Source organism: Panicum virgatum, chromosome 7K, assembly GCF_016808335.1.
Source record: "Panicum virgatum strain AP13 chromosome 7K, P.virgatum_v5, whole genome shotgun sequence".
Classification (NCBI taxonomy): domain Eukaryota; kingdom Viridiplantae; phylum Streptophyta; class Magnoliopsida; order Poales; family Poaceae; genus Panicum; species Panicum virgatum.
This window is the reverse complement of record NC_053142.1, coordinates 48,071,809-48,096,540: the sequence shown is the minus strand read 5'-3', so window position 1 is coordinate 48,096,540 and position 24,732 is coordinate 48,071,809. Positions and strand designations below refer to the sequence as shown.

Genomic DNA, 24,732 nt, shown 5'->3' with positions numbered 1-24,732 from the left:
ATAAATATTTTTATGAACAAAAAATTAAACATAACGAACAAATAATAATGTACCACGAACAAAATATTAAACATCACGAACATTTAATTGTATAGGCTAAATAATGAAAATTAATATCACGAACAAATGGATCAACATCCCGAACAATTTAGTCTACATAGAGAACAAATAATTTAGCATTTCGAACAGATTATTTACACGCAGACAGATAATTTTACATGAAGAAAAAACAAATACATTGCAAAAAATATTCTTATAAGCATATGCACACATGCTAAATAAATAGTATATAAAATAAATAAATTATTTAACACATCAACTATTAACTCTACAATACAAATGAATTAGTAGACATTGAGTATGAATCGCTCATAAATGTGAATACCGTGCGAGCTGAGCTAATGGGCCAAGCGGTCCATACGCTGTTGGGCTAGGTGGGCTTTTTTCTGCCAATTATTTAGGCCCATATTCTTGGCCCGGCCTGGCACTAAACCCCCGAAGCAAGCGTCGCTCGCGCAGCCGTCTTCTCCTCCTCCAGCGCGCGCGCCGGCGCCGCCGAAACCGCTGCCGGCCTTCTTCCAGGCTTCCACCGGAGGACGCGAGCCGCACCGAAGAAACTCTTCCCTCCTCCTCTCTTCGGCGTGGTCTTCCTCCGCTCTATAGCCGCTCACCTACTGGTATTGACTTGGCTTGGGGTGGAGTTCCACCCGCACGTGGGGTGGGGATTAATTTCTCTTGCTGGTGATAAACCCTAGCTCGCTGAGTTTTATCTCAGGTTCTCCTTCTTATTCAACGCGCCACGTCATCGGTTTCGGTTGGCGCCATTGGACTTGCAATCCAAAGTGCGGGTGCAGTTTATTTGGCACAAGACTGAGCTAAAACCCCATGGGCGACAGTATGGCCTCCCCTGCAGTAGAACCCAAGCGAGAGCAAAATTTTCTAGTGAGGTTGGGGATGGATGCCTGGACTCAGCCATTCGCGGTTTCCCACAAGGTCCGGTTGGTTCACATCCTCAAGAATCTCCACACCTCGGAGGTGAAAATCTACTCAGACGCGTCCAAGGAGTTCATTAAGCTACTGGACGGCGAGTCCGGTGGGGAGGTGCTACGGGAGTACGTGCAGCAGTCACCGCAGCTCGGGGAGCTTGTCGAGGCGTGGAGGCTCCACCGGGAGAAGCCGGGGGTGGCCTACATACTTTCGCTCTTTGCGACAGTCCTGGGCCACCCTGAGGGTAAGCTGCGGCGATATGGTTTGGTTAAGAAGAGTCTGGATGGCGTTGCGAGGATGATACTGGAGGATAAGGAGAAGATGGGGGATGTGCTTCTGGAGCTGAACAGTAGCGAGTTCCGGCGGCATTCTGCCGCGCTGGATTTGCTGGCTGCAATCGTCAGGCGTGGTGGTGGCTTGGCGTCAGAGGTTGCTGAGAGATTTGATTTTAAGATGGCTATTTTGCCGCAGCTTGCAGGAACAATGAAGAAGAAAGGAAGCAGAGATGGAGGGAAACGGCAGAAGGGTGCTGACTCTGGGTCCACAAGGCGGTCATTTGTTGGGTTTGCCATGTCATTTTTAGAGGTTGGGAACCCAAGGCAGCTAAGATGGGTCCTTCAACAGAAGGAGGTATACTCAGGGGTGCTTCGTGGGATCGGGAATGATGATGCCGAGACTGTCATGTACATCCTTTCAACTTTGCGAGATAATGTCCTGATAGAGGAGTCACTTGTGCCACCAGGGCTCAGGAGCGTCCTCTTTGGAAGTGCCACATTGGAGCAGCTGAGCTTGATTTCAGGGAATCGGGATGCAGGCGAAGCAGCTGACGTTGCTCATGAGGTATTGGTCATGGTGTGCACTGATCCAAAAAATGGATTGATGCCAGGATCAAACTTGAAAGGTAATGAGAAACGCTTGCTGGATCTCATGAAAAAGTTGAAAGCTACAGAGGTTGCTCACCACAAAAATTTGTTGCTGGCCATTGTGAGTAAGAGGCTGTCTCTTTGTTCAGCCTACATGAATGAGTTCCCTTACAATATCGAGCCACGGTCATCTCCTTCATGGTTAGTTCTTCTGAGCATTTATATATTTATTTTCTTTTTAGTACAATATCAATATGGTCGTGTTGCTCTAATTATTATTTGCAGGTTTGCGGCCATCTCCCTTGCAGCTAATGTTATAGCTTCAGCAAAATGTGATAGCATTGTTCATACTCTTTCATCCAATTCACATGGCCTGGTATCTGTAGATGATGAAGAAGTTCAGGTAGTCTTGAAGTGCATCTTGCCCAACGTATGCTCTCGAGCAGTGATCAATAGGGGGTTGCTGCATTCTGATGATCTTGTGAAGCATGGTTCACTGAGGCTTGTTTTTGAGTCAGTTAACCTGTTATGCTATATTCTCGAAGCTCTCAATGGCATGGTATCTAGAGGGAGAGCGAAGTCAGAATTCATTGGCTTACCGAAAGTAACCATCAAAATAGATGATTCGCCTGTATTAAGCTGTTCTGATGCTGCAGATGTACCCTTAGTTGATGAGGTTCACCAGGGAGATGAAATGCAGGCCAAGAGGTGGGCAGCTCTAAGAGAATACATCCAAGATGAAGTTCATGGAGCTATGCCTGATCCTCAAGTCCTTCTGAAGTTGCTCTCTTCTGCCAGTCAGAAACATCAGAAAAATGCTCAAGTTTCTGAGCCGTCTCAAAAGAAACGAAGATGCAATTCTTCCAGTGAGGTTGATGATATTATTATTGGTGGGATTGATGCTGCGCAGAATAAGGACACATTTGAAGAACAAGACCTGGAGTTAAAAAATGATCCCAGAACCACCTTGTGTGAGATATGGGGCTTAGATAAACAAGATCCGAACATGAAAGATGCAAAAATTGTAGAAGATGTCTTCCATTCAAAGTTGCTGGATGTTCTCAGGCTTTATTTGGTAAGCTGCAGCTAAATTCAATTATGCTTTTGCTTGCACTTGCCCTTTTTATTTGCATGTTCTGAGTGTATTTCCTCTGATACTGACCTGAATATTTGTTTTGTTGACTTCTTTAATTGATGGGATTCATTGGCAGTTTATAGCCTTGACATTTTCATTATTTAATTTTCTTTCAGAGGGTGATGCCTAGCTCTTTCGATGGATCGTATGATTTCTTTAGGATTATACCACCTAACCCATTGGATCTATCCATGGATGAACAACAATCCTTATTATCTCTTTTACTCGAGTATTCAGGCCAATCTGGAGGATGTTGGAACCTAGAAAGAGTTCCAGAGACAATGTACAAGTATCTACAACCCTTGTTTTACATCATGTTGGATTCACAAAATAAGAACATCCGTGATCAAGCATACATTTTAGTCAAAGCTGCTATGGCGAGTTCTGGTGCGTTTGATCAGGACTTCGCGGAGATTGATGCATGGTTGGTTTTCTTGCCTGGTTATGTGGCCAAATGGTGTATAAGAGAGAACCGAAGAGTTGGAGCACCTAATAAATTGTCACACATTGTGATTCCTTTCCTCTGTGATGCAGTTTCAGTAGTTGGTAACAACTTGTACAAATACCAAGAGCACACACGCAAACTTATCTCTAAATCAGGCCAGTTTGAAGGTAATACTTTCTTTATGAATGTTATAATACATCAGTGATCAGTAGTTACTCTTTCGATATATTATGTCAAATGTCTGTTCTAGCTAAACTTTTTAAACTTGTCTATGTTGCACCATATCAGCTATACCACCTAATACTCGTGCTGTAGAATAGTAGTCTCCAAAATGGAATGCCAACTTGCCAAGAATATGTAGTTGACAAAAGGAATTGCACGTCACCTGAAACTTAGTAGTTCTGTCACTGTCAGACTGCCAAGGTCTGAGAGGGTGTACCCTTCTATCTTATCACTCACCATGTCAACAACATGTTTGTTGATACTTGATATGCTTATGTGATGTTAGCAAGTCAACATGTTTGTTGATATTTAACCGCAGTCAGTTTTTTGGATTGTGATTTAGATTTATGTGCTACATCCTAAAAAACCTCCGGAACACTTATTATAAACACTTTACGCGTTACATTTTTTTTCTTTGACTTCTAATCACCGAGTCATCTTTTTCATGCTTCTCTTTGTTGTCTGTTCTGTATAACTGTTACCTGTTGAGATTTAGCTTCATCTATATGCTCAACCTTTTGCATTGTGGTTTGTAGGCACTCCAGCTTTCAGCCCTCTGATTATTTGTGTTCTTCAGAAATGCCTTAGGCTACTTGACTCAGAGTCTGGAAGTATGAAATTTCATGAGAAGTCCACTATTTCATTGTATGTGTGCAACACGATCCACCTTATTCTGCAGTCTCAGGTACACTGGACATTCATTATACTATGACATTTTTTATGGATTTGCGTGATGAATTGACTAGTCCGATGATTGTAACAGGTGGACGCACAGTTATTGTCTGATCTTATAGGTGCTGTTCTAAATGAGAGATTTGATAAATTTTCATCAGAAGAAATGAACTCTTCGATTTATCTTGCTGAATGGAGGCCATTAACAACTATGCTGCATTTCTTGAAGAGAATTTCCAGCCAGCACACTTATAGTCTGTTCACCACGGTGGAACATTCTTCTGGGTTTGATGGTAACTCATTGTGCTCTGTATCTAGAAAGGTTGAAGAAATGTTGAATCAAGAACAAACTAATTCGCCGGATGATGTGGCAACTGCATTTTTATTTTCAATCATATGTGCACCTCCAAAAGATATTATCAGTGACTTTCCAGATCTTCTTGATGTTGTAAAAACGCATTTTCCATCTCATCTTGCTTTCCTCTCATCGGTTCTTTTTCTGCAACATGATTATCTAGCTAAAGTTGCTAGTTGTTGGCCAGATATATTCTTCAGCAGCATCAGACTGTTCAAGGATGATCTGAATGTTGACCATGTAAACACTGTTGAGGACAAATGGCAAAACCTCTCTGTTTCTACAGAATCAGCTCCCCTGAGTACATTTTTAAGTGTCAGCCCCTTCTGTGCACTTTTACCTTCAGTATTGAGCCTTGCATTTTCTGTGCCAGATGAAATCAGGGAAGCACATAAGGATGCACTTCTAAGACTTCTTCAAGTTAAGTTGTCTGAATGTACTTTCAGTGAAGTTACCTTGTACCTGAGAGTCATCTTGTTCTGGAGTCATCACCTGCTGTCATCATATACCATTGAATCTTCAAATGTTCTTGAACAACTATGCCATTTGTGCTTTGCTCTTGTTGATCGAGTATTTGAGCGTATTCAAGTTTTGACTGCTAACAGACAGTCAAAATCTGCAGACCTGTCCTATCCAGTTCAACATATCCAAGACATTGTTGATTCTGTTCTTCACCATCCTATAATTGCCCTGTCTTTGTCACGCTCTTTATCCAATTGCCAGAGTTTATCAGATGGGAGTTTGGAATATCTGGAAGAAACTTTGGCTGTTTTTTCAAAGGAAAATCTGCACCTTTTAGATCATTTTGTTTTAAATCTTTTGGGTAAACTGTATGACCTTTTACTAATGGTTCGTAGCTTTGAAGCTAACTACTCTAGAGATGATGGCCCGTCCCATGAGTCACTGTTTGCTGCTCCAAATCTTCTGCTGGAGAACATACTATTGTTGTTAAAGGAGAAGTTTGAGCTCTGCATGGACAAAGTGAACTTTGGACTGCTTTTGCCCAATTTCGACATGATTCGTGCACTGTCCAAATTCTTTTCTCCTGTCAAACTCCTGGACCTTGCAAATTGGATGTTCACAAAATTAGGCGGTTGCAGCTCCATTTGTTCTCCTGCTTTTGTTCCTGCTGCTTTGATGTGTCTATATATTATTGATGTTGCCATGGAAATGGTGTGCTGTTATCTACAGAAAACTGACCAGATATCAGAATCATATCTACTATGGGACTTGGAGATTCATACCACCACCATTCAGCAAGCTTATCACATTGTTCTTCATTTTGCTACTAAATGGAATCTTGAATTTGCTGATCATTGCTTGCTGAAGATGCTGGGTCGTATCCATCACGCAGAAAGATATGCAAGATGGAGCACTGATTATGTTGCGTTCCATATCATATTATCTACATTGGCGATCAATACTCCCATTGACGTTCTTCATCACTGCATCTTGCCGACATCTAAGGTTAAAGCAAAAGCCTTACTGTTGCTTTTGGAAGCAAGTCCCATGCATATGAGGCTTTTTGGCAATATATTCTTGGAAATTTTAGAAAAAGACAATTCTGTTCCGCAAGTCAAGGATTCTGATTCTAATGCTTCATGGGCTCAAAAAGATGGTGCTATACTTCTATTGCCTGCTGCTTTATCATGCTTGAATTATCACACTGATGACAATGGGCGGTGTGCTGAATTCCTTGAGCCAGTCCCAATCTTTTATTCTGAACTCCTGTTATGTGATAAAGGGTTTTCAAGCTGGAAAAGTTTTGTTACCAGAAGCATTTTTGAGGAAGATTTTAGCGACTTTATACCCACATCAGTTAAAGATATAATGGTTTATTTCAGTGGCACTCTCTTGGGGAAATCAGTTACGTTGTTGCACTACTACTTTGCTTCAAAAGAAATGTCGAGGAAGCAACGCTTGGAAATAGTTAATTCAATATTTCCAGAGTCATCTGAGCTATTAGATTCTGATGTTAATGATATCAATCCGACTTCATGCACAGGCATTATGAAGGTTACTAATGAACTGTTTGCGAAGATATCACTAATTAGACTGTTGTTATCTCCTAGAAAATTATTGTCCAGTGAAGTAACTTCAGAGAGGGAGTCAAAGAGATTGCACAAAGCAAAGCTAAATTTCATTAGCATATTGGTCAGAACTATGGATAAAATACTCATGAATTTTCCTTCGAGTGACAATATCTTATCACACTCTGCTAAGGAACAAAAGGTAATCTGTTTTCTGGAATATGTAATTCTCAAGAATATCATTGAACTGTCTTCAGAGATCCAAAGTCATCTAAACCACTTGAAGTCAATACCATTCCTTAGTCAATTCATTAGATCATCCCTCCTGCACAGATTCAATGATCCTGTCGCAATAAAAGCAATTCGATGTATCCTTGTTGTGCTACGACAAGGAAAGTTCTCTGCTGATGAAATTCTTGAACTTATACTGGGTCATTCCAATTTTGTGTCGACAATAACATGCAATGAAGTTTCGGAATATCGATCTGCTTGTGACCCTACAGGGGGGATGCTACAGCCAGCTCCAAGTATTTTGAAATTAGTTGATTCTTCTTTCATGGAAGACAACAAACCACAACTTTGTATTGCAGAAAAGAGAAGAGTTGAAATCATCAGATTACTAAGGGTACTGTATAATATTAAGAGCAGGCAACAGAATAATAGTCAATCGAGTGAAACAAGAGAATTGGTTTTCTTGCTTTTGTCTATTTATGGTGCAACTCTTAGTGAAACAGATTTGGAGATACTTCATCTTATGAATGAGATAGAATCACCTGAATTCAGAACCATTACTGAAGTGGACCATCTATGGGGATCTGCAGCTCTGAAATTCAGAGAAGAACTGAAACTGGACTTTTCAAAATCAGACACACATAACATAGAGAATGCAGAAATTACTGAAAGACGAAGGGCTCTGTTTCGGGAGAACATACCGGTTGATTCCAAGCTCTGTGCAAAGACGGCTTTGCTATTTTGCTATAAACGATCTTCAAGGGCTTCTGCTTTCTCACTGGAACAGCTTCAACGGGAGAACTTTACCGATAGCTTCGAGGTAACTTTGTAAAATAATAGTGTCAACTGAACTGTGGACATTGTTCTAGTTTTTATGCTTTCACAATAATGTTATTTGAATCTACCTCGTTCATTTGCCTTCTTCATTCTGATTCTTGTTGGCAGATAACATCTCAAAGAATGGATCTTCAGATTTATGATCCTATTTTTATCTTGCGGTTCTCAATTCATACTCTCCTCATGGGTTACATCGAGCCTGCTGAATTTGCCCGACTAGGGTTGCTTGCAGTAACACTTGTTAGTATAGCATCTCCTGATCAAGAATTAAGGATGCTGGGCTATGAATGCCTAGGAGCATTCAAAAAATCCCTTGAGGTACTTGCTATTTCATGAATCTCTAAATTTTTGTTCAAACAAATGAATCTCTGAATTTTACCTGTTGTCTTGATCGGTTTAGTTGCTTATCAACTATTCCTGTCTGCTTATGTTAGATTTCCTATATGACAATTTAGCTTCGTGCACCTAGCATATTATTGGTTAATATACATGCTCGTATCTGTATGTTCCAATTCTAGTATTTGTAAGAACGTTTACATGCTCGTATCAGTATTGTTGAAATTCCATTTATAATTTTCATTTTCTTGGCTTTTATGCAAAATATATCTGTTATCTTCTTCAGAAGTCCACTTGAAAGCTATTTTCACATATTTACAGGCTTCTCAGAGAAGCAAGGAAACATGGCAGCTTCAGCTCCTTTTGACGAATCTTCAGAATGGGATATCTGAGCAGTGGCAGAGGATTCCTTCCATTATTGCTGTTTTTGCTGCAGAAGCATCTTTGACGCTGCTGGATAGCTCCCATGCTCAATTCACTGCCATTAGCAATTTTTTAATGAATTCTACCTCTGTCAGCATGCAGGTACCTCTTCTTTTATTTATTTGCATATATGAACTATCTGAGTGTGTATTCTACAGTATTGTATTTTAGTATATGATCTCTCTCTCTCTCTCTCTCTCTTTTTTTTTGCAGAGCATTCCATTATTTCCAACCTTATTGCAGAGTAGTTCAGTTCATTTTAAAGCTGAGCGCTTGTGGATGCTTCGGTTATTATGTGCTGGATCAAACTTAGCTGATGATGCCAAAATATACAAGAGAGGAAGAGTCTTAGAGCTTGCTCTTGCATTCTGCTCTTCACCTGTTTCAGATTCTGAATCGAAGGTTTTAGTCCTCAAGGTAAACTTTGTAATTTTTTAGTGTATTTGACTTGCTGGGTTCTAGTAGCTGCTTAGATATATGAGCATTTGTGTCCATTTGATGTTTGTTTTACATTCTAGGTGCTGAAGAAGTGTGTGAAGCTGCCAGATCTAGCTCATCAACTAGTAAAAGAGTCTGGCCTTCTGTTATGGTTATCCTCTGTTATGTCAATCTTTAGTGGAGGATCCGATGGTACCGAAAGCTCTTGTTCTAGAGTAACTGAGTTAACATTGGAGGTAAAACACTTACATAAATTATTCTCTGCTCTACTGCAAGCCCCTTCAGAAGGGAAAACAAATAGAGCACATGATCTATCATCTTTTGCATGAGTCTTCAGTGCAACTGGCAATCCATCAATTGTTTCATGGAAGTTCTGTTGATAAACATGAGGACTATAACTTCATTTTTTTTGTGCAGAAAACTGCTTTAGGTACTGTTTGGTATACTATATAGGACATACTGATCTGTTATTTTGTTTTTTTCTGCATTAAGTCAAATTCACTCTGCTAATGTTATAGAAACATCCTTGAGGTAATTCAACATATTAGAGGTGGAAGGTGGAACAGATGGAATTTTAGAAATCATATCCTTATTAATTGGTTTATGGACATTAATCTTTTGACCAAACTTATGGATTAATTGCGCATATTTCAGCTCCATAAGGGCAATCCCAACCCATGGTGTCCGTAGATGATGTCTATGATGCCACATAAGCAAGACGTCTCCTTTAGAAACTACACTCTAAAGCCTGTGGTTTCTTAGTGTGGGCTCTAATAAAATTTATTCTCTCTCCTCTCCACCTATCACATTTGTTCTCCATCTACATGAAGACACTACCTTCTCCCAATGCAAACTTAATAGTGTCTAGTGTATTGGATTTTGTGTTGAAACCGAGTTGTGCATGAGACCCGGTTTCTTCTGTTACGGTAGGAATGGAGACTGAAATGTTAGATGTATTGAGATATGCCCAAAGGGCTATATATACAAGAGGAGACCCCAAACCCTAGAATATGTGAAGTGACTAAACTACCCTTGACACATATATAGTGACTATAATACCCTTAACACCCCCTCTCAAATGCAACGTGAATGCAATGTCGTTGCATTTGGAGAGTTGATACTAAGCACTAGACTCAAACATAAACATGAAATTGATACAAGATACATCCGAAATCCAAAATCAAAGATGTCGTCGAAGCGTGCAACTCTTGAATATGTCGATGTAGAAAAAGATCTCCTCCACAAGCGGGTATCGCCTTCACAACCGTACTCCAGCGAATAGCCCGAGTCTTCACAAACCAGTACATCAACTCCTCAACGAGCCTTGCTTTGGAGTCTTGAACTTGACAATAACTTGAGATGTGTCAAACCAGCCAAACGGAGAGGAGAATGGGAGATCACTGCTGCAAGACGGCAAGCAGGAGGACATGTGTTGATGACGACAAATAGACGGCCATTGATCATGATGTGGAGCAAAACGGCTCCGAAAGGGACCAAGAGGGCAAATGGCCGCATCAACAACTGATGAAGATGATTAGCTAAATCGACAGGATTCAACTAACCATAAAATAAAAAGATATTGGCTGATCTGACAATGAAATTGGTGGACACGCACGGCTTTGACGAACTGAAGGTATGCAATTGGACTTGGATTGATAGTACTAGAACTGGCATGACTGAGATGCTAACTGGACACGAGACAAGAACACTTGATATAGCAGTAGATACTAGTAGCAGCAGACAGATAGCAGCAGCGACAAAATATGGAGATGATATACTGGCACAACACGGCAAACTGAAAAACATATGGATGAACTTCGATGAACAAGCGAAACATGAAACTTGAATAGAAGGTACTGGCAGCAGCAAGCAACAAGCAAAAGATGAATTTCAGGTGGACTGAGATGCAAGTGGACAGCGATGGGCAAGTGCAGAGGCCATGCGAAGGCGCTGAAGATGAGCAGACCTCAGCAGCAATAAAGGAACTAGGCACGGGCTGCTCCCTCTGGCTACTAAAACAGAGGACAGGCTGAGCTCCTCCCCCTGCGACGGACGAACGGCGAAGAGCAGCAGAGGGGGGGCAACAGAGTCCAGCAGTAGCCGCGCGCGATGGACGAAGCCACGGTGGGGCCGGCGACGGGCAGGCGGGGGCTGCTGCGACGAGCAGCAGAGCAGCTGCACCCCTCCCGCGACGGCAACGAGCGGACGGCCGCGGTGGCAGATGGCCGGGCGGGGAGGAGCAGCGACGGGCGGCGACGACGAATCAGCGCGGCGCAGACGGCGGACGCGCGCGCGGACGGGCGGAGGACCACGGACGGCGACGAGGTGAGTGGACGGCGGCTCCGCAACGGGCGGATCCGCGATGGCGGAGGCCGCCGCGACGGGCAGATGGCCGGCTCCGCGACCGGCGGAGATGAGAATGACGGCGCGGACTGGGACACGACGGACGGCGCCCGCGCGGACGAAGACGACCGGATCTGCGACGGGCGGATGCGGCGGCGGAAGAGGAGGCTGCGGAGCCGGCCGCGACGGCGGCCGTAGATGGAGAGCCCCCCGCGGCGACGACGGCAGGGGAGACGACGGCCAGATCTGGCGCGAATGAGGACGAGGAAGGCTGGGCCGGCGTGGAGGACCGGATCCGCAACGTGCAGGGCCTGCTGCTCCCCTCCCGCGAGCGGCGAACGGAGAGGAAGACGAGCTGCGACCAGCAACTCCCCCTCTTGACTCCAGCAGCCAGATCCGCGATGGGCAGACGGCCGCGACTGGACGGGGCAGCGGAGAACAGCGACCCGACGGAAACTTGCTTGCTGCTGCTGCTGCTGCTGCGACTCCGCTACTAAAAAAAGAAATGGGTTTGGGGCTACTGGAGGAGATGCCGCCCCCAGGAGCAAGATGGATGCTCCCAGGGGCTGCGCAGCGGCGTACGAGGGTGGCGGCCGGATCGGGACCTAAAGCTGTGATACCATGTTACGGTAGGAATGGAGACTGAAATGTTAGATGTATTGAGATATGCCCAAAGGGCTATATATACAAGAGGAGACCCCAAACCCTAGAATATGTGAAGTGACTAAACTACCCTTGACACATATATAGTGACTATAATACCCTTAACATCTTCCACCCTCTCTTCTCTCTCTCATTTATTATAGTGCCACATAAGCTAAAAGTACTATGTGGCAATGTAATTAATGCCATGGACACCATCCTACATGGAGGGTTGGGAATCCCTAATAGGTTTCTTTTTGGTTTTGTTATGCTTTTATCTCTTCAGACAATTAGCTAGGTTGCAGTTAACTATTCTAATAAAGTTATTAGCAGTTTTATACTTTTATATAGGAAACAGTTGCTGAAACCCACATTTGCTTTTATTATTGTAATTATGAAGGGATATGATTGGTACAAATGTGCCATTGTTGTTAGTTGTTGCGTTTTTCATCTGAATGCTAGAACTAGCATGGATAAAAATGATCGAATGACTTGTTCTTATGTATGGCTTTTCTGCATCATAACTTCATAGGTGTGTCATAAATCCTCCATCTGTTGTCAGACATCTTAGTGTGGTTTGGAGACTGAAAGCTTCTGTATATTGATTTATTCATGGAGTACAGAGGAGATTACATATAAATAGGCTGAGGAGCCAAGGGTCCACAGTGTGAACACAAAACTGAAGAGGTTCAAGCCTAATAACTATCATTAGTACTGCACAGGGCACTAGGCCGGTGCATTCATACTAGGGGAACACGACTATAGTCTAACATGCCCCCGCAGTCGAATCGTCTGGTGCCCAGACATTAAGACTGGAACGAAACTCCGAGAAGACTGAAGTGGGCAGTCCTTTGGTGAAGATGTCGGCGAACTGAGAGGTCGTCGGAACGTGAAGAACACGAACATCACCAAGAGCGACTAGCTCCCGAACAAAGTGGAGATCAATTTCCACGTGTTTAGTGCGTTGACGCTGCACAGGGTTCTTGGACATGTAGATGGTGCTGATATTGTCGCAATAGATGAGAGTTGTTTTGCGCAAGGGAGTGTGGAGCTCAGTCAACAACTGTCGTAACCAAGTGGCTTCAGCAACGGCATTGGCGACCGCCCTATATTCGGCTTCAGCGCTTGAACGGGAGACTGTGTTCTGGCGCTTGGAAGACCATGAGATGAGACTGTCACCAAGAAAGACAGCATAGCCAGATGTTGATTTGCGTGTGTCAGGGCAGCCAGCCCAATCTGCATCAGAATAGACGACCAGTTCTTGCTGAGAAGACGGTCGAATAAGTAGGCCCATATGTAGTGTGCCACGAACATAGCGCAGGATGCGCTTTAAAGCTGCCAGGTGAGGTTCCCTTGGGTCATGCATATGGAGGCAAATCTGCTGAACTGCATTGGAGAGGTCCGGCCGAGTGAAGGTGAGGTACTGTAGAGCACCGGCAAGACTGCGGAAGTCTGTCGGGTCAGCAACCGGATCACCGTCGGCAGGGAGCTTTGGATTCAGATCAACAGGGGTAGTGCAAGACTTGCAATCTGTCATCCCAGCACGGTCAAGTATTTCTAGCATATACTGACGTTGGGAAAGGAACAAACCAGAGGGCGTGTGCTGAACATGCATTCCAAGAAAGTGATGCAGCTGACCAAGATCTTTCAAAGAGAATTCATGTTGGAGTGCACTGATGATCCTCTGAAGCAGGCTCGAAGAAGATGCCGTGAGGACAATATCGTCAACATACAGCAAGAGGTAAACTGTATCGGCACCGGAGTGATAGATGAATAGCGAGGAGTCTGTCTTTGCCTCAATAAAACCAAGCTTCAGAAGAAATGAAGCAAACCGGCTGTACCATGCGCGTGGGGCTTGCTTCAGTCCATAGAGAGACCGATTTAGACGACAGACAAAATCCGAGCGAGCTGAATCCTCAAAGCCAGCATGTTGTGCACAATAGACAGTTTCAGACAGAGTACCTTGGAGGAAGGCGTTGTTGACATCCAGTTGATGAATGGGTGTAGCGAAAATGGCCTCTCGTGCCATATTTCAATATAATGTTTTGGCGATTGATGACACACAACACTTGGATTAATATGATTGTTAAGATGACCATTCTCAGGCTTTTAGGTTCAAGTGATGACAAAGAGAAGATAGACGTAGCTAGGCCCGAAGGGCCGCACCTACGGTGGTTCCGCGGACGGGGGTCGAGGGGGAGCCGCCCCTCGCGGGTCTCAGGGCAGCGCCCTGAAACCTCTTCGGTCCAAAGGACAAGAATTGAAGAGACCGTGAAGAAAACCAAGTCAAAGAAATCAAGACAAAGATACTTTAGTATCACCGGTTGAACCGACACTGGGAAGATCACATACGTCGGTGCATTGACTTGGAGCACACCAGGAATTTTGGTTTCACCGGTTGAACCGACGTTAGGGAAGTTGAATACGTCGGTGCAATGGACCCAGAAGCTGAGGCAAGGTCTATACACCGGATGAACCGACGATTGGGTCTTTGTGAACGTCGGTGCAGTTGTCCAGAGAGTTTGTTTTTCATAGTTCACAGGACAACTACACTCACCGGTTAAACCGACGCAGCATCGGTTGATTGCCCGTACACGTAACGGCTAGTTTTTGAGGCGGGCAGTTTAGTATCATCGGTTGAACCGACGATGGCTATTGGAGGTGCGTCGGATTAACCGGCGTTAAGAGAGTGACTTGGTGTCCTAACCGAACCACGTTAAATCGTGTGTCTTGATGTCTTCACGGGAGTTTGCATATTCTCTCCCTTACCTCTTTACTTACCGTATTACGTTTCCGCATTTGCTCTATCTTGCGTGCCTTTACTTTCCTAGTTAGTTTGATTAGGATTGGTTATAGGTTGCAAGTCTTTTAGGGGTAAGTAGAGAGTAGTATAGATAAACCTAAGTCATAACTAGCATGTGTAGGACGTGTTAGGTTTATCTTATGCAAATAGATTGAGCCCTAGGATAGAAAGCGATTAGCGACCCTATTCACCCCCTCCCCCTCTAGGGTCGGACACCCCGGTGATCCTTACAATGGGCCAAGAACGCGAGAGAGCCAAGGACAGCACAGTGCGGACGGTTGCGGGCTTCACAACGGGACTGAAAGTCTCAGCGAAGTCTATACCAGGGCGCTGGGTGAAGCCACGAAGGACCCATCTTGCCTTGTAGCGCTCAAGAGAGCCATCAGCCTTGAATTTGTGTTTGAAAACCCATTTGCCTGTCACCACATTGGCATGAGACGGCCGTGGAAGGAGATCCCAGGTGTTGTTGGCGAGGAGGGCGGAGTACTCGGCCTCCATTGCCACGCGCCAGTTCGGGTCGGCGAGAGCAGCCCGGTAGGTGCGAGGGACCGGAGATAGCGATGCAGCCTGAAAGACGGCGGGCATGCGGATGCAGTGCTTGCTGCGAGTCCGCATGGCGTGCTGGTTGGCGACGGGCGGCACGGGTACGGCTCCAGCAGGGATGCTCGGAGAAGACGGCGATGTCGGAGTCGAGCCTGGTGCCGGGGCAGCCCCGGACGTCGGCGGGACTGAAACACCCGGAGATGGCGTGGCAGCCGAGCTCGACGCGGTCGGGGTGCCACGGGCCGCCACATCAGGTGGCGATGCAGTGGGGGCGCCAAGGGCCGCTTCGTCGGGGGCCACTGCGGTTGAGCCGCCAGCAGGGGCGGCCTTGTCGCGGCGGGTGTAGACGATGCCGAACCGTTGGTGCAGCGGCGGAGATGGCGCCGTCGCGGAGGAAGCCGGCGCCGCCGTGGGGGAAGGCGCCGCCGCGGGTGGCCGGTGTGAGCCGTCGGGGGGGGGATAGCGGTTTATCCGCTGCGACACAGGCAGCGGCCCATCAGGGGAAGACGGTCCGCCAGGAGCCCACGAGGCCGCACGGGGCAGCGGTGGGTCAGGGGTGGCCGGAAGTGGGCCTGAAGCCGAGGGCCCATGAGCCGGTGTGATGGGGGGACCTGCAGAAGGAAAACATGGTGATGGTGGAAAGGGGACTGTCACAGGGTTAGAAAAATCCTCCAAAAATTCAAAAGCTTCGTAAGGTGGTGGGAGGGATCTTCGGCGAAGGGAAATGAGGTTTCGTCAAAGACAACGTGGCGAGAGATGATGGTGCGGTTTGTGTGGCGATCAAGACAAACATAGCCCTTGTGGTGAGGGGAGTAGCCAAGAAACACACATAGGGTGGAGCGGGGAGCAAGTTTATGAGCGGCTGTAGCGGAGAGGTTGGGGTAACACTTGCACCCGAAAACCCTTAGGTGCTCATAGGATGGCTGTACACCAAACAGTGCAAGGTGGGGAGTGGAGAAAGAGAGGGTTTTGGTGGGGAGAATGTTGAGGAGGTGTGTCGCCATGCCGAGGGCGGCGGCCCAATAGGAAGGTGGTACACTTGCGTGAAATAGCAGGGAGCGAACAACATTGTTGGTGGTGCGGATAATGCGTTCGGCTTTGCCATTCTGAGCAGAGGTGTATGGGCACGACATGCGAAAAAGAACTCCGTGGGACGCAAAGAATGAGCGAGCACTAAGATTGTCGAATTCGCGACCATTATCGCTTTGGAGTCCTTGAACAGGAACACCAAATTGGGTGTGTACATAAGCGAAAAAATTCGACAAGGTAGAAAAAGTGTCAGACTTGAGACGTAAAGGGAACGTCCATAGATAATGTGAATAATCATCAAGAATGACAAGATAGTATTTGTGACCAGAGACACTAGTGATAGGCGAGGTACAGAGATCACAGTGTAATAACTGAAATATGTGACTAGCACGAGAGGAGGAAGCATGAAACGGAAGGCGAACATGTCGAGCAAGCTGGCAAGCATGGCAGAGACCATCGGTGTTGCTTGATGTGCACTTGATGGCAGCCGAGTGAGCGAGCTTGGAGAGCGCCTCATGACCGGGGTGTCCGAGCCATTGATGCCAAAGCGCCGGGGAGGAAGATGCAAGTAGAGCTGAGGCCGAAGGTAGTAGAGGGTAGAGAGGCCCGGAACTGTTACACCTGGCGATCTCGCTCCGAGTGGGAAGATCCTTCACAGAACAGCCAAAAGGATCAAATTCCACACTACACTTATTGTCAATGGTAAACTGACGAACGGAAATGAGATTCTTAATAAGGTTTGGAGCAATAAGAACATTATTAAGATGGAGATTATGTGGGAGATGAGCAGTGCCAGTGGATGTGACAGGTACAAGGCTACCGTCACCGACGACAATGTTAGTGGGAGAGTAAATAGAGGTAGGGGTAGTGGAAGAGAGAGTACCAGCATCGAAGGCAACATGGTTTGTGGCTCCAGTATCAAAATACCAGTCGTGCTGAGGAGGCTGTTGAAGATGGACCGTCAAAGCCTGCTGATCCCAGCCAAAGCCTGCTGATCCCAGCCAGTGGTGTAGAGGCTGGCGGCAGGAGGGCCCATCGGTGGATTTGGGGCTGGGACACCCCACTGACCGGCCCACTGACCAGGCGGCCCAGCGATGAAGGCGTGAGGGGGCTGGACCGGCCCAGCAGGCGACGGGCGGGGCGGACCGCGAGGCCCAGGCCACATATGAATGGAGCCTGTCCACGGGTTGTGATAGCTGGGCCAAAAGCCGCCAGCTCCTGGGCCTTGGCCGCCAGACGCGGTCGAAGCAGAGGAGGCGGAGTTGCCTCCGCCGCCGGGCCGTCCGCCGGCGTTCCCGGCGCCGTAGCCGCCCCCAGAGTTGCTGCCGCCTGCGCCGCCCCCCCCATGTTTCTTGCCGCCGCGATTGCCGCGCCTAGAGGAGCCACCAGAGGAGAGTCCAGGGGTTCCTTGCTGGTGCTGCGGGGGGGGGGGGGCGCCGGGCAGGCGAGCCCCGTTGGAGGAGCCCTTGCCGCCACTAGAGCTGGAGAAGAGGGCGGTGGCGGGGGCAGTCTTGGCCATGGTCAGCTCCTCAATCTGAAGATCAGCTCGGACCTGCAGGAAGCTGGGCAGGGGGTTGGTGCGGCGAAGGTGGAGGACGATGGCTTCGAACCGTTCGTTGAGGCCGCGGATGATGTTGAGGACGAGGGTGCGGTCGGAGACGGGTTCGCCGAGGTCGCGGACATCCTACGCCTTGCGCTTGTAGAGCCGACAGTAGTCAGCGACGGAGAGGTCGCCTTGACAGAAGTTGCGGAAGTCGGCGTCGGCGTACAGGGCGCGCGTCGCCTGATTCCCGAGAAATTGGGACTCGATGGCGAGCCAAATGTCGCGGGCGGTGGCGCGGCGCTCGGAGACGGTGTCGGCGAGGTCGTCGGAGATGGTGCCGAGAAGCCAAGTCCGCACGACGCAGTCCATCCGGACCCAATCGGCGGAGGTGGGAACGGCGATGTCCGATAGGACATGGCGCTCCAGAGAGTACCGCCCAAGGGTGAGGAGAAAGGACTCGCGCCACCGGGCGTAGAAGGTGGACGCACCGTCGAGTTGAAGTGGGATGAGGGCGCGGATGTTCTACACCGAGACCGCCTGTGCGTGGAGGTTGAGGAGCGCAGTGGCCTCGTGCTGAGCAACGGCGTCGTAGAGGGGTTCGTCGTCGACGGTGGCGAAGGAGGCGTCGTTGTCATCGTCGGGCGGAGGAGGGAGGTCGGCCGCAGCGCGTTCCCGCGCGGCACGGCCAAGAGCGGCACGGAGACGAGCATCGGCCGCATCACGGTCTGCCTGCGCCGCGGCGGCCTCGCGTTCTGCCTCAGCCGCACGGGCGAGTGCAGCGTCGCGGGCGGCCTGGCGGGCGCGAGCATCCTTCGTGGAATCGGCGGGCGTCACCGGCCGGCCATCAGGATGAGAGGCGGCGGCGGCGGCGGCCGAAGCGTCGACATCGTCGCCGGCCATGAGCGGCGTCTGGATGACGCGTTGGAGCAGCGCCTGGGCGGCGCGCTGGAGGGGCGGCGCGCTTGGAGCGGCGCCTGTTGCGGAAGAAAACGGCCTGGGTGAGAACCTAGGCGTCTGATACCATGAAAGCTTTTGTATATTGATTTATTCATGGAGTACAGAGGAGATTACATATAAATAGGCTGAGGAGCCAAGGGTCCACAGTGTGAACGCAAAACTGAAGAGGTTCAAGCCTAATAACTATCATTAGTACTACACAGGGCACTAGGCCGGTGCATTCATACTAGGGGAACACGAATACAGTCTAACAGAGACGTTATTTATGAATAATTTTAAGTTTTTCAAGCTATGAAGGTATTTGATTTGTAGCAGATTTGCGAAGCCATTTTTTTCATCATTAATCTGCAGCTTGATTTGCTTTCTTCAGGTAGTCAATGATTTGATATCATCAAGACTAATTACAGACTGGCTCCAAGAAACTGCCCTTGAGCAACTCTCGGCGGTATCATCAGACCTTTGTGTCCTAATTAACAATGCCAAATTATTGAAATTAAATGTTCCCGTGTTGACTTCAATGCTTAGTGTGATTACATCAACAATGAGGTTGTCTATGAAAAGGAAGATATACCAACCACATTTTGCCTTCTCCCTCCATGGTGTATTTAATCTGTGCCAAGCTACTGGTGGCAGCTCAAGAAGTGCAGAGCATAAGCTTGCAGTGGAACTTGGTATCGATGCCATTCTTATGAATGGACCTGTGCCAATTTTATCTGAAGTGGTACTTTCATGCACTGCCTTTATTTCACAAGCCACTAAAATCACATTTTTAGCCTTATCTGTTTTTCATAATTATAGCATTGTCTGTTTGTCATGAATATCTAAAAATGTGTAATCCTTACGTTCCTTTTTTGTATTGATTTTTTAAAAAAAAATTCGAAGATTTTCACTGTACAATTATTCAAATACATATCATATATCATATTTAAGGTTCATATAGATAATAATTAGGTATATGTATCATCATGAACAATGTATACACCGTGTCTGTGCATACAAATTACCAAACAGTTGTTTTGCCTGCCCAATGATTACATGGAATGTTATATAAATCTTTGTTTTGTTTGACAGGATAAGTCAAGGATATCAATGGTTGTTTCTTGGGCAACTTCAAATATCTTCTGGTTGTACCCTAACCAAAGGCCTCTGTTTGAAACATCCTCCAAAGAGACACCTATAAATGAGTCTGCACTTTCAAAGCTTTTGCGATTGTTAGTGGCTTCAGTTATACTTGGGAGGATATCCAGCATCTCTCATGGAAAGATTGGAGATCTTGCTCGGAGCACTAGCAGTCTTGGAACTCTTCATTCTTTCTTGAACGATGCAAATGAAAGGGTTGAAACAGTGGAGAGTTGCATGGCAAATGAAATGCTAGCTACCATTATACTGTACCTTCAAGACCATGTGCAGAGGAACAGTGATTCTTTGCCATCAGTTGTGATGACGCTTTGCTTGTTGCTTCTTAACAGATCCAGTAAGCAAGGTACACCTCGACTTTGTTGCATTCTTATGCTAGCCATAAAGAGTTTGGATGAATCTAAATTAGTCTCTGAACTTTAGGCTAGTTTATTGAGTTACATTTGCATTATGGAGTGCCTTTGTGCTCTTCTCATCTCTTTGCTGGAGTAATGAAGCATCTCATCCCCCCCCCCCCCCCCTTCTTTACCTTGTTGAAGCAGTGAACAAGCAGCTGGCCAACAACCGTGGGAAAATTGAAATGCTTTGCTCAAAGATACGCTGTCCTGCTGAATCTAATCCTTCATGGAGATGGTATGGGCTTTGAATGTTGACCATTCCATTTTTATGCACTTATCTTATGATGGCAAAGTGCTGTATATCATGAATTCTAATCGTGTTTATTCATTCTCAGGCATTACTATCAACCCTGGAAGGACCCTGCTGCGCCGCGCTCCGAGATGGAGCGCATGGAAGAAGAGCAGGCCTGCCAAAGCCTCCTTATCCTATTTTCTAATGCTTTCAGTACCTGCCGGTCAGAATTTCCGGCATTGTCACTGGATGATGTTGAGAAGTCTGGGCTGTTCCAGTGGGAAAGAGAGTCCATGGTTAAACAGCAACATTGCGCTTAGTTTGCTGAAGAAGGACCTAACACTGGTACAACCCCACATTTGACCTGCGCACAAGTCATACAACTGTTGGTATTTAAGGGAATGCTTTGGTCCTCAGTTGTATCATATAGGGTTCCATGCACAGAGCGTGACGGGGCTGCAGAACCCGACACTTCCACAATTTTGTCTGACATTCACGGTTCTCCTTTCAATTGTATAGGGTTTCTACTATTTTATACATGTCTTGGCAAACAAAGTGGTACTGCTGCAGTGCTGCTTTTCCTGTGTAGTAACAGATTGAACTCGAAGCCCATGTCTACAGAGATACTGTCTCAATTTACAGAAACACAGAACAGGTAACCTATGTTCTTGGAAATCAACAATCAATGCGTGTCAACTGAGAAAGTGTGAGCTAGATAGCTAGCTAGCCTTCCTCGCGGCCACAGCGTCCAGCGGCTTCTGCGAGTCGGGGAGGTTGCGGACGTAGAGCGACCGCACCGTCTCCAGCTGCTCGCTGATCCGGCCTTCCTCCCAGCCGTCGGTCCTGATCGGCGGCAGGACCTTCACAGTGAGCGGCACCGGGTGCACCCGTACGCTGTTGTTCCTCCACGCCTGGTGCGTCCCGGTCACCACGATCGGCACGATGGGCAGCCTCGTCTGCAGGGCGGCGTGCACGAACCCCTGCATCTCGAGATTTTGTACCCACATGAAAAGAAAGCTCATCTGGGCCCATGTGTGTGTGTGCGCGCGTGTGTGTTTGGTTCAGCTGCTGCTAATGCAGCCATGGTGGCGATGGATTTGTGTGTACCTTTTTGAAGGGAAGCAGCCTCCCGTCTCTTGATCGTGTGCCCTCCGGGAACAAGATGAGCGACAGGTTGTTCTTGACCACTTCACGAGCAACCTGGGGATCGGAGCAAAACAAGCCAGGCATCAGCACGAGTAGAATGCAGAAACTGGCACACTGAACTTAGAAGGAGCTACCTCTTTCATGGACCTGATGGCGGCGGCAGGGTTGGAGCGGTCGATGCGCAGGTGGTTGGCCAGCACGTAGAGCTGCCCGAACAGCGGGTACCAGATGATCTGTACGATAGGCTATCAGGAGGCACGTTCGTTTTCGACCTGAGCTGGGTCACCGAATGCTACTAGATGACGGAGTGAGTCACCGACCGACCTCCTTCTTGGCGATCCCGACGGTGCCGGTGGGGGCGAGCCACATGACGAGGAAGATGTCCAGCAGCGAGGCGTGGTTGCAGATGAAGATTCCCCTCGCGCGGAGGTGCTCCAAGCCTTCCACTTTGATTGGGTTCCCCAGGATCCACAGCTGCAGTGGTCATTGGACAGACACAAGTTTAGTTACTGATGAACAGTCTGAATGGAACAAGGCAACACACTTCAGGGAACACGAGTTTCACTCTCGGTGGCTTAGTACACCATAAAACATGTTGATTCAAAATCAAACAGATGGAAAGGAACATTTTAGCTAGGAGGAAGACAATCGTTGCTTAAATTGTCAATGATGAAAGAGTAAAATGCACTGGGGTCCTTAAACTAGTTGGTCTGTTCTGTTTAGGTCCATGAACTTCGAAAATGCATTTATAGGTCCACAATCTATTCAAGTGTGTCATCTAGGTCCAATTCAGCCACGCCATACCCTAGAAGCTAATGTGGCAGGTTGACTGTGCGGTGATGTGGATCCTTACATGTGGGGCCCCTATGTCGGCCTCCTCCCTTCTTCTTCCTCCCCCGGCCTGCGCGAGCCCCTGCGCGGCGGCGGGACGGTGGCCATGGCCCGCGGGTGCGCGGCGGGGTGACCACGGCGGCGAGGCGGAGCTCCGCGCGTGCGCGGGCTGGCGCTAGCCCCTGCCCCCGGCGGCGGAGCTCGTGGTGCCCGCTCCTGCCCCCCGGCGGCTTGGCTCCTCGAGCGAGCGGCTTGCGCGGATGGCGTTCACAGAGAGCGGCGGGGAGGGCGGCGCGGACAGGATCCCTCGGGATCCAGCGCTCCTACCTCCTCGGCGGGGATCCGGTGGCGCCACCTCCTGCCTTGGCCGGCACCCCTCCTCGTGGCTCGGCGGCCTGCGACGGGCGCGCCCCCTCGCTGTTCTCACGGCGGGCTGGAGCAGAGGGAGGCCCGCCGCCGCCTCCTTGACACTGCCGTCTTCCGCACCTCCTCCGCGCCGCCGGTGCCAGCGCGTGGGCCAGCTCGAGGTGGGGAGGGGCGGCGCGGCTCACTGCTCTGCGTGAGCAGGGAGGACGCTCGCCCGCCGCGCGTGCCCGGCCCTGCTCGCCACGGAGCAGGGGCCGCGGCGGCGCCCTGCTCTGCCCCCCCCCCCCGTGAGCTCGAGCGGGAGGGAGAGGGAGGGAGGAGGGGCCGCCGTTGCCATGGCCGCGCCATGGCCGGCGGCCAGAGAGACGGCCCGAGCTCGGTCCGCGCTGCCGGGGGCGGGGCAACGCCTCGCCGCGCGCGGATCCGGGCAGCGGCGGGGCGCCTCCGTGGCGAGGGAGGAGGAGGACCGGGGCGGCACGGCGAGGGAGGAGGGGAGAGGCCGCGACAGCGTGGAGCTGAGGCCGGAGGAGGAAGGGAGGAGGGGCGCACCCATGGCCGGCGCGGGGAGGGAGCAGGGGCGCCCATGGCCGAGGCGCGGGGAGGGAGCCGAGCAGCGGGGCTGCAGCGGCCCGGCGGTGCGGGAGCAAAGGAGATGAAAGGATGGGGGAGGCGGTCCCGTTGGATACGTGGCTGTCCACGTAGGCAGTCAATGGTGGTCAGAGATATTTTAGACCTAGATGACACACTTAATAGATTGTGGACCTATAAATGCATTTTCGAAGTTCATGGACCTCAACAGAATAGGTCAACTAGTTTAAGGACCCAGTGCATTTTACTCTTGATGAAATGAAGAAGCATGACCACCCCTGCAGGCGATGGAGAGTACCAGCATGCGCCCGGTGACGTGGCCGTAGGCGTTGCTGTGGCGGATGCGCTCGCAGGGCCACGGCAGGAGCAGCAGCATCACCACCGCCCACACCGCCGTGGTCACCATCACGGCCAGGAAGCACACCACGACCCGCGCCGCGGACACCGCCGACGCCGCCAGCCCGTCGCCGCCGCCTCCCCCGGCCGCCGCCAGGTACGGCGCCGCGCCCACGGCAGCCACCGCCGTCGCTGCACCGAGGTGGCGGCGTCCATGGCGCGAATGATCGAACGAAAACCCGGGCGACGAAGCTAGAGCGGAGGCGCGGGAAAGGTGGAGGAGGGTGAGGTGGTGAGGTGGAGCAGCGACCCGCGAGTCGAGGTGATTCTGGACTGGAGCAGCGGTGTGCGTCGCCGTGGCATTGGTTGGTGTTGATGATGGGCGCCTTGTGCCGCGCCGCGTCTCTCTTGGACTTTATGCGAGTAGCTTGCTTGCATAGCGAGGTGGCCAGAGCTCAGGACTCTTCTTCCATTAGGGATCAATCATGCTAGCAGAAAGCTTTGAACTATTAGCCACCAGATTACCGTCTGTTTGGTACGTTCATTCAGAAACGAAAAAAAGCAAAGGCTACTTCTCCGTTTCCGAGTAATCCAGTCCAGGCATGGCTTAGCTTCTCCGATATCCGGTTGCCACTTGGCAGGGTATTAGCCACCAGATGTCGCTGTTTTCTGCTCCTTTTTTTGATTTTGAGAGGAAGATGTCGCTGTTTGGGGTTGGCCTATGGGCCTCTGACCTACCGGGTGCACTGCCTCCTGAAAGACTACTTGCAGAGCAACAAACAGGTGCCACCACCGCTGGCTGCATCCTCTGCAATTGTGGTGCAGGAAAGAGCTGCAGAAATCACTACGCCGAGAGGTCCACGA

At 48.8% G+C, this 24,732-nt stretch overlaps 1 protein-coding gene and 1 pseudogene across 2 annotated transcripts; one reads left to right on the top strand and one right to left on the bottom strand.

The window, feature by feature from the left end:
* The first annotated feature begins 486 nt into the window (after window positions 1-486).
* Window positions 487-21,138, top strand: LOC120641844. 2 transcript variants are annotated; one of them, XM_039918127.1, is made up of 15 exons: window positions 487-677; window positions 776-2,051; window positions 2,136-2,925; window positions 3,102-3,597; window positions 4,189-4,337; window positions 4,416-5,696; window positions 5,871-7,760; window positions 7,886-8,095; window positions 8,435-8,638; window positions 8,750-8,953; window positions 9,055-9,210; window positions 19,205-19,555; window positions 19,906-20,317; window positions 20,514-20,604; window positions 20,705-21,138. In XM_039918127.1, exons 2-15 carry the CDS (start codon window positions 886-888, stop codon window positions 20,919-20,921), a joined length of 7,617 nt encoding a protein of 2,538 aa, XP_039774061.1. In that variant the 5' UTR covers window positions 487-677; window positions 776-885; the 3' UTR covers window positions 20,922-21,138. The 2 variants fall into 2 exon arrangements, with proteins under 2 accessions (XP_039774061.1, XP_039774060.1); XM_039918126.1 differs by having other exon boundaries at window positions 4,416-7,760.
* A 25-nt stretch (window positions 21,139-21,163) lies between these two features.
* Window positions 21,164-24,471, bottom strand: LOC120641845 (annotated as a pseudogene).
* Between the last annotated feature and the right edge of the window lie 261 nt (window positions 24,472-24,732).

Bases quoted from the DNA above. Each gene is read 5' to 3' on its own strand.
- LOC120641844 (XM_039918126.1), top strand. From the start codon at position 886: ATGGGCGACAGTATGGCCTCCCCTGCAGTAGAACCCAAGCGAGAGCAA. The intron at 8,096-8,434 runs GTACTTGCTATT...ACATATTTACAG, and splicing joins CATTCAAAAAATCCCTTGAG to GCTTCTCAGAGAAGCAAGGA. The intron at 20,318-20,513 runs GTACACCTCGAC...TTGTTGAAGCAG, and splicing joins TAACAGATCCAGTAAGCAAG to TGAACAAGCAGCTGGCCAAC.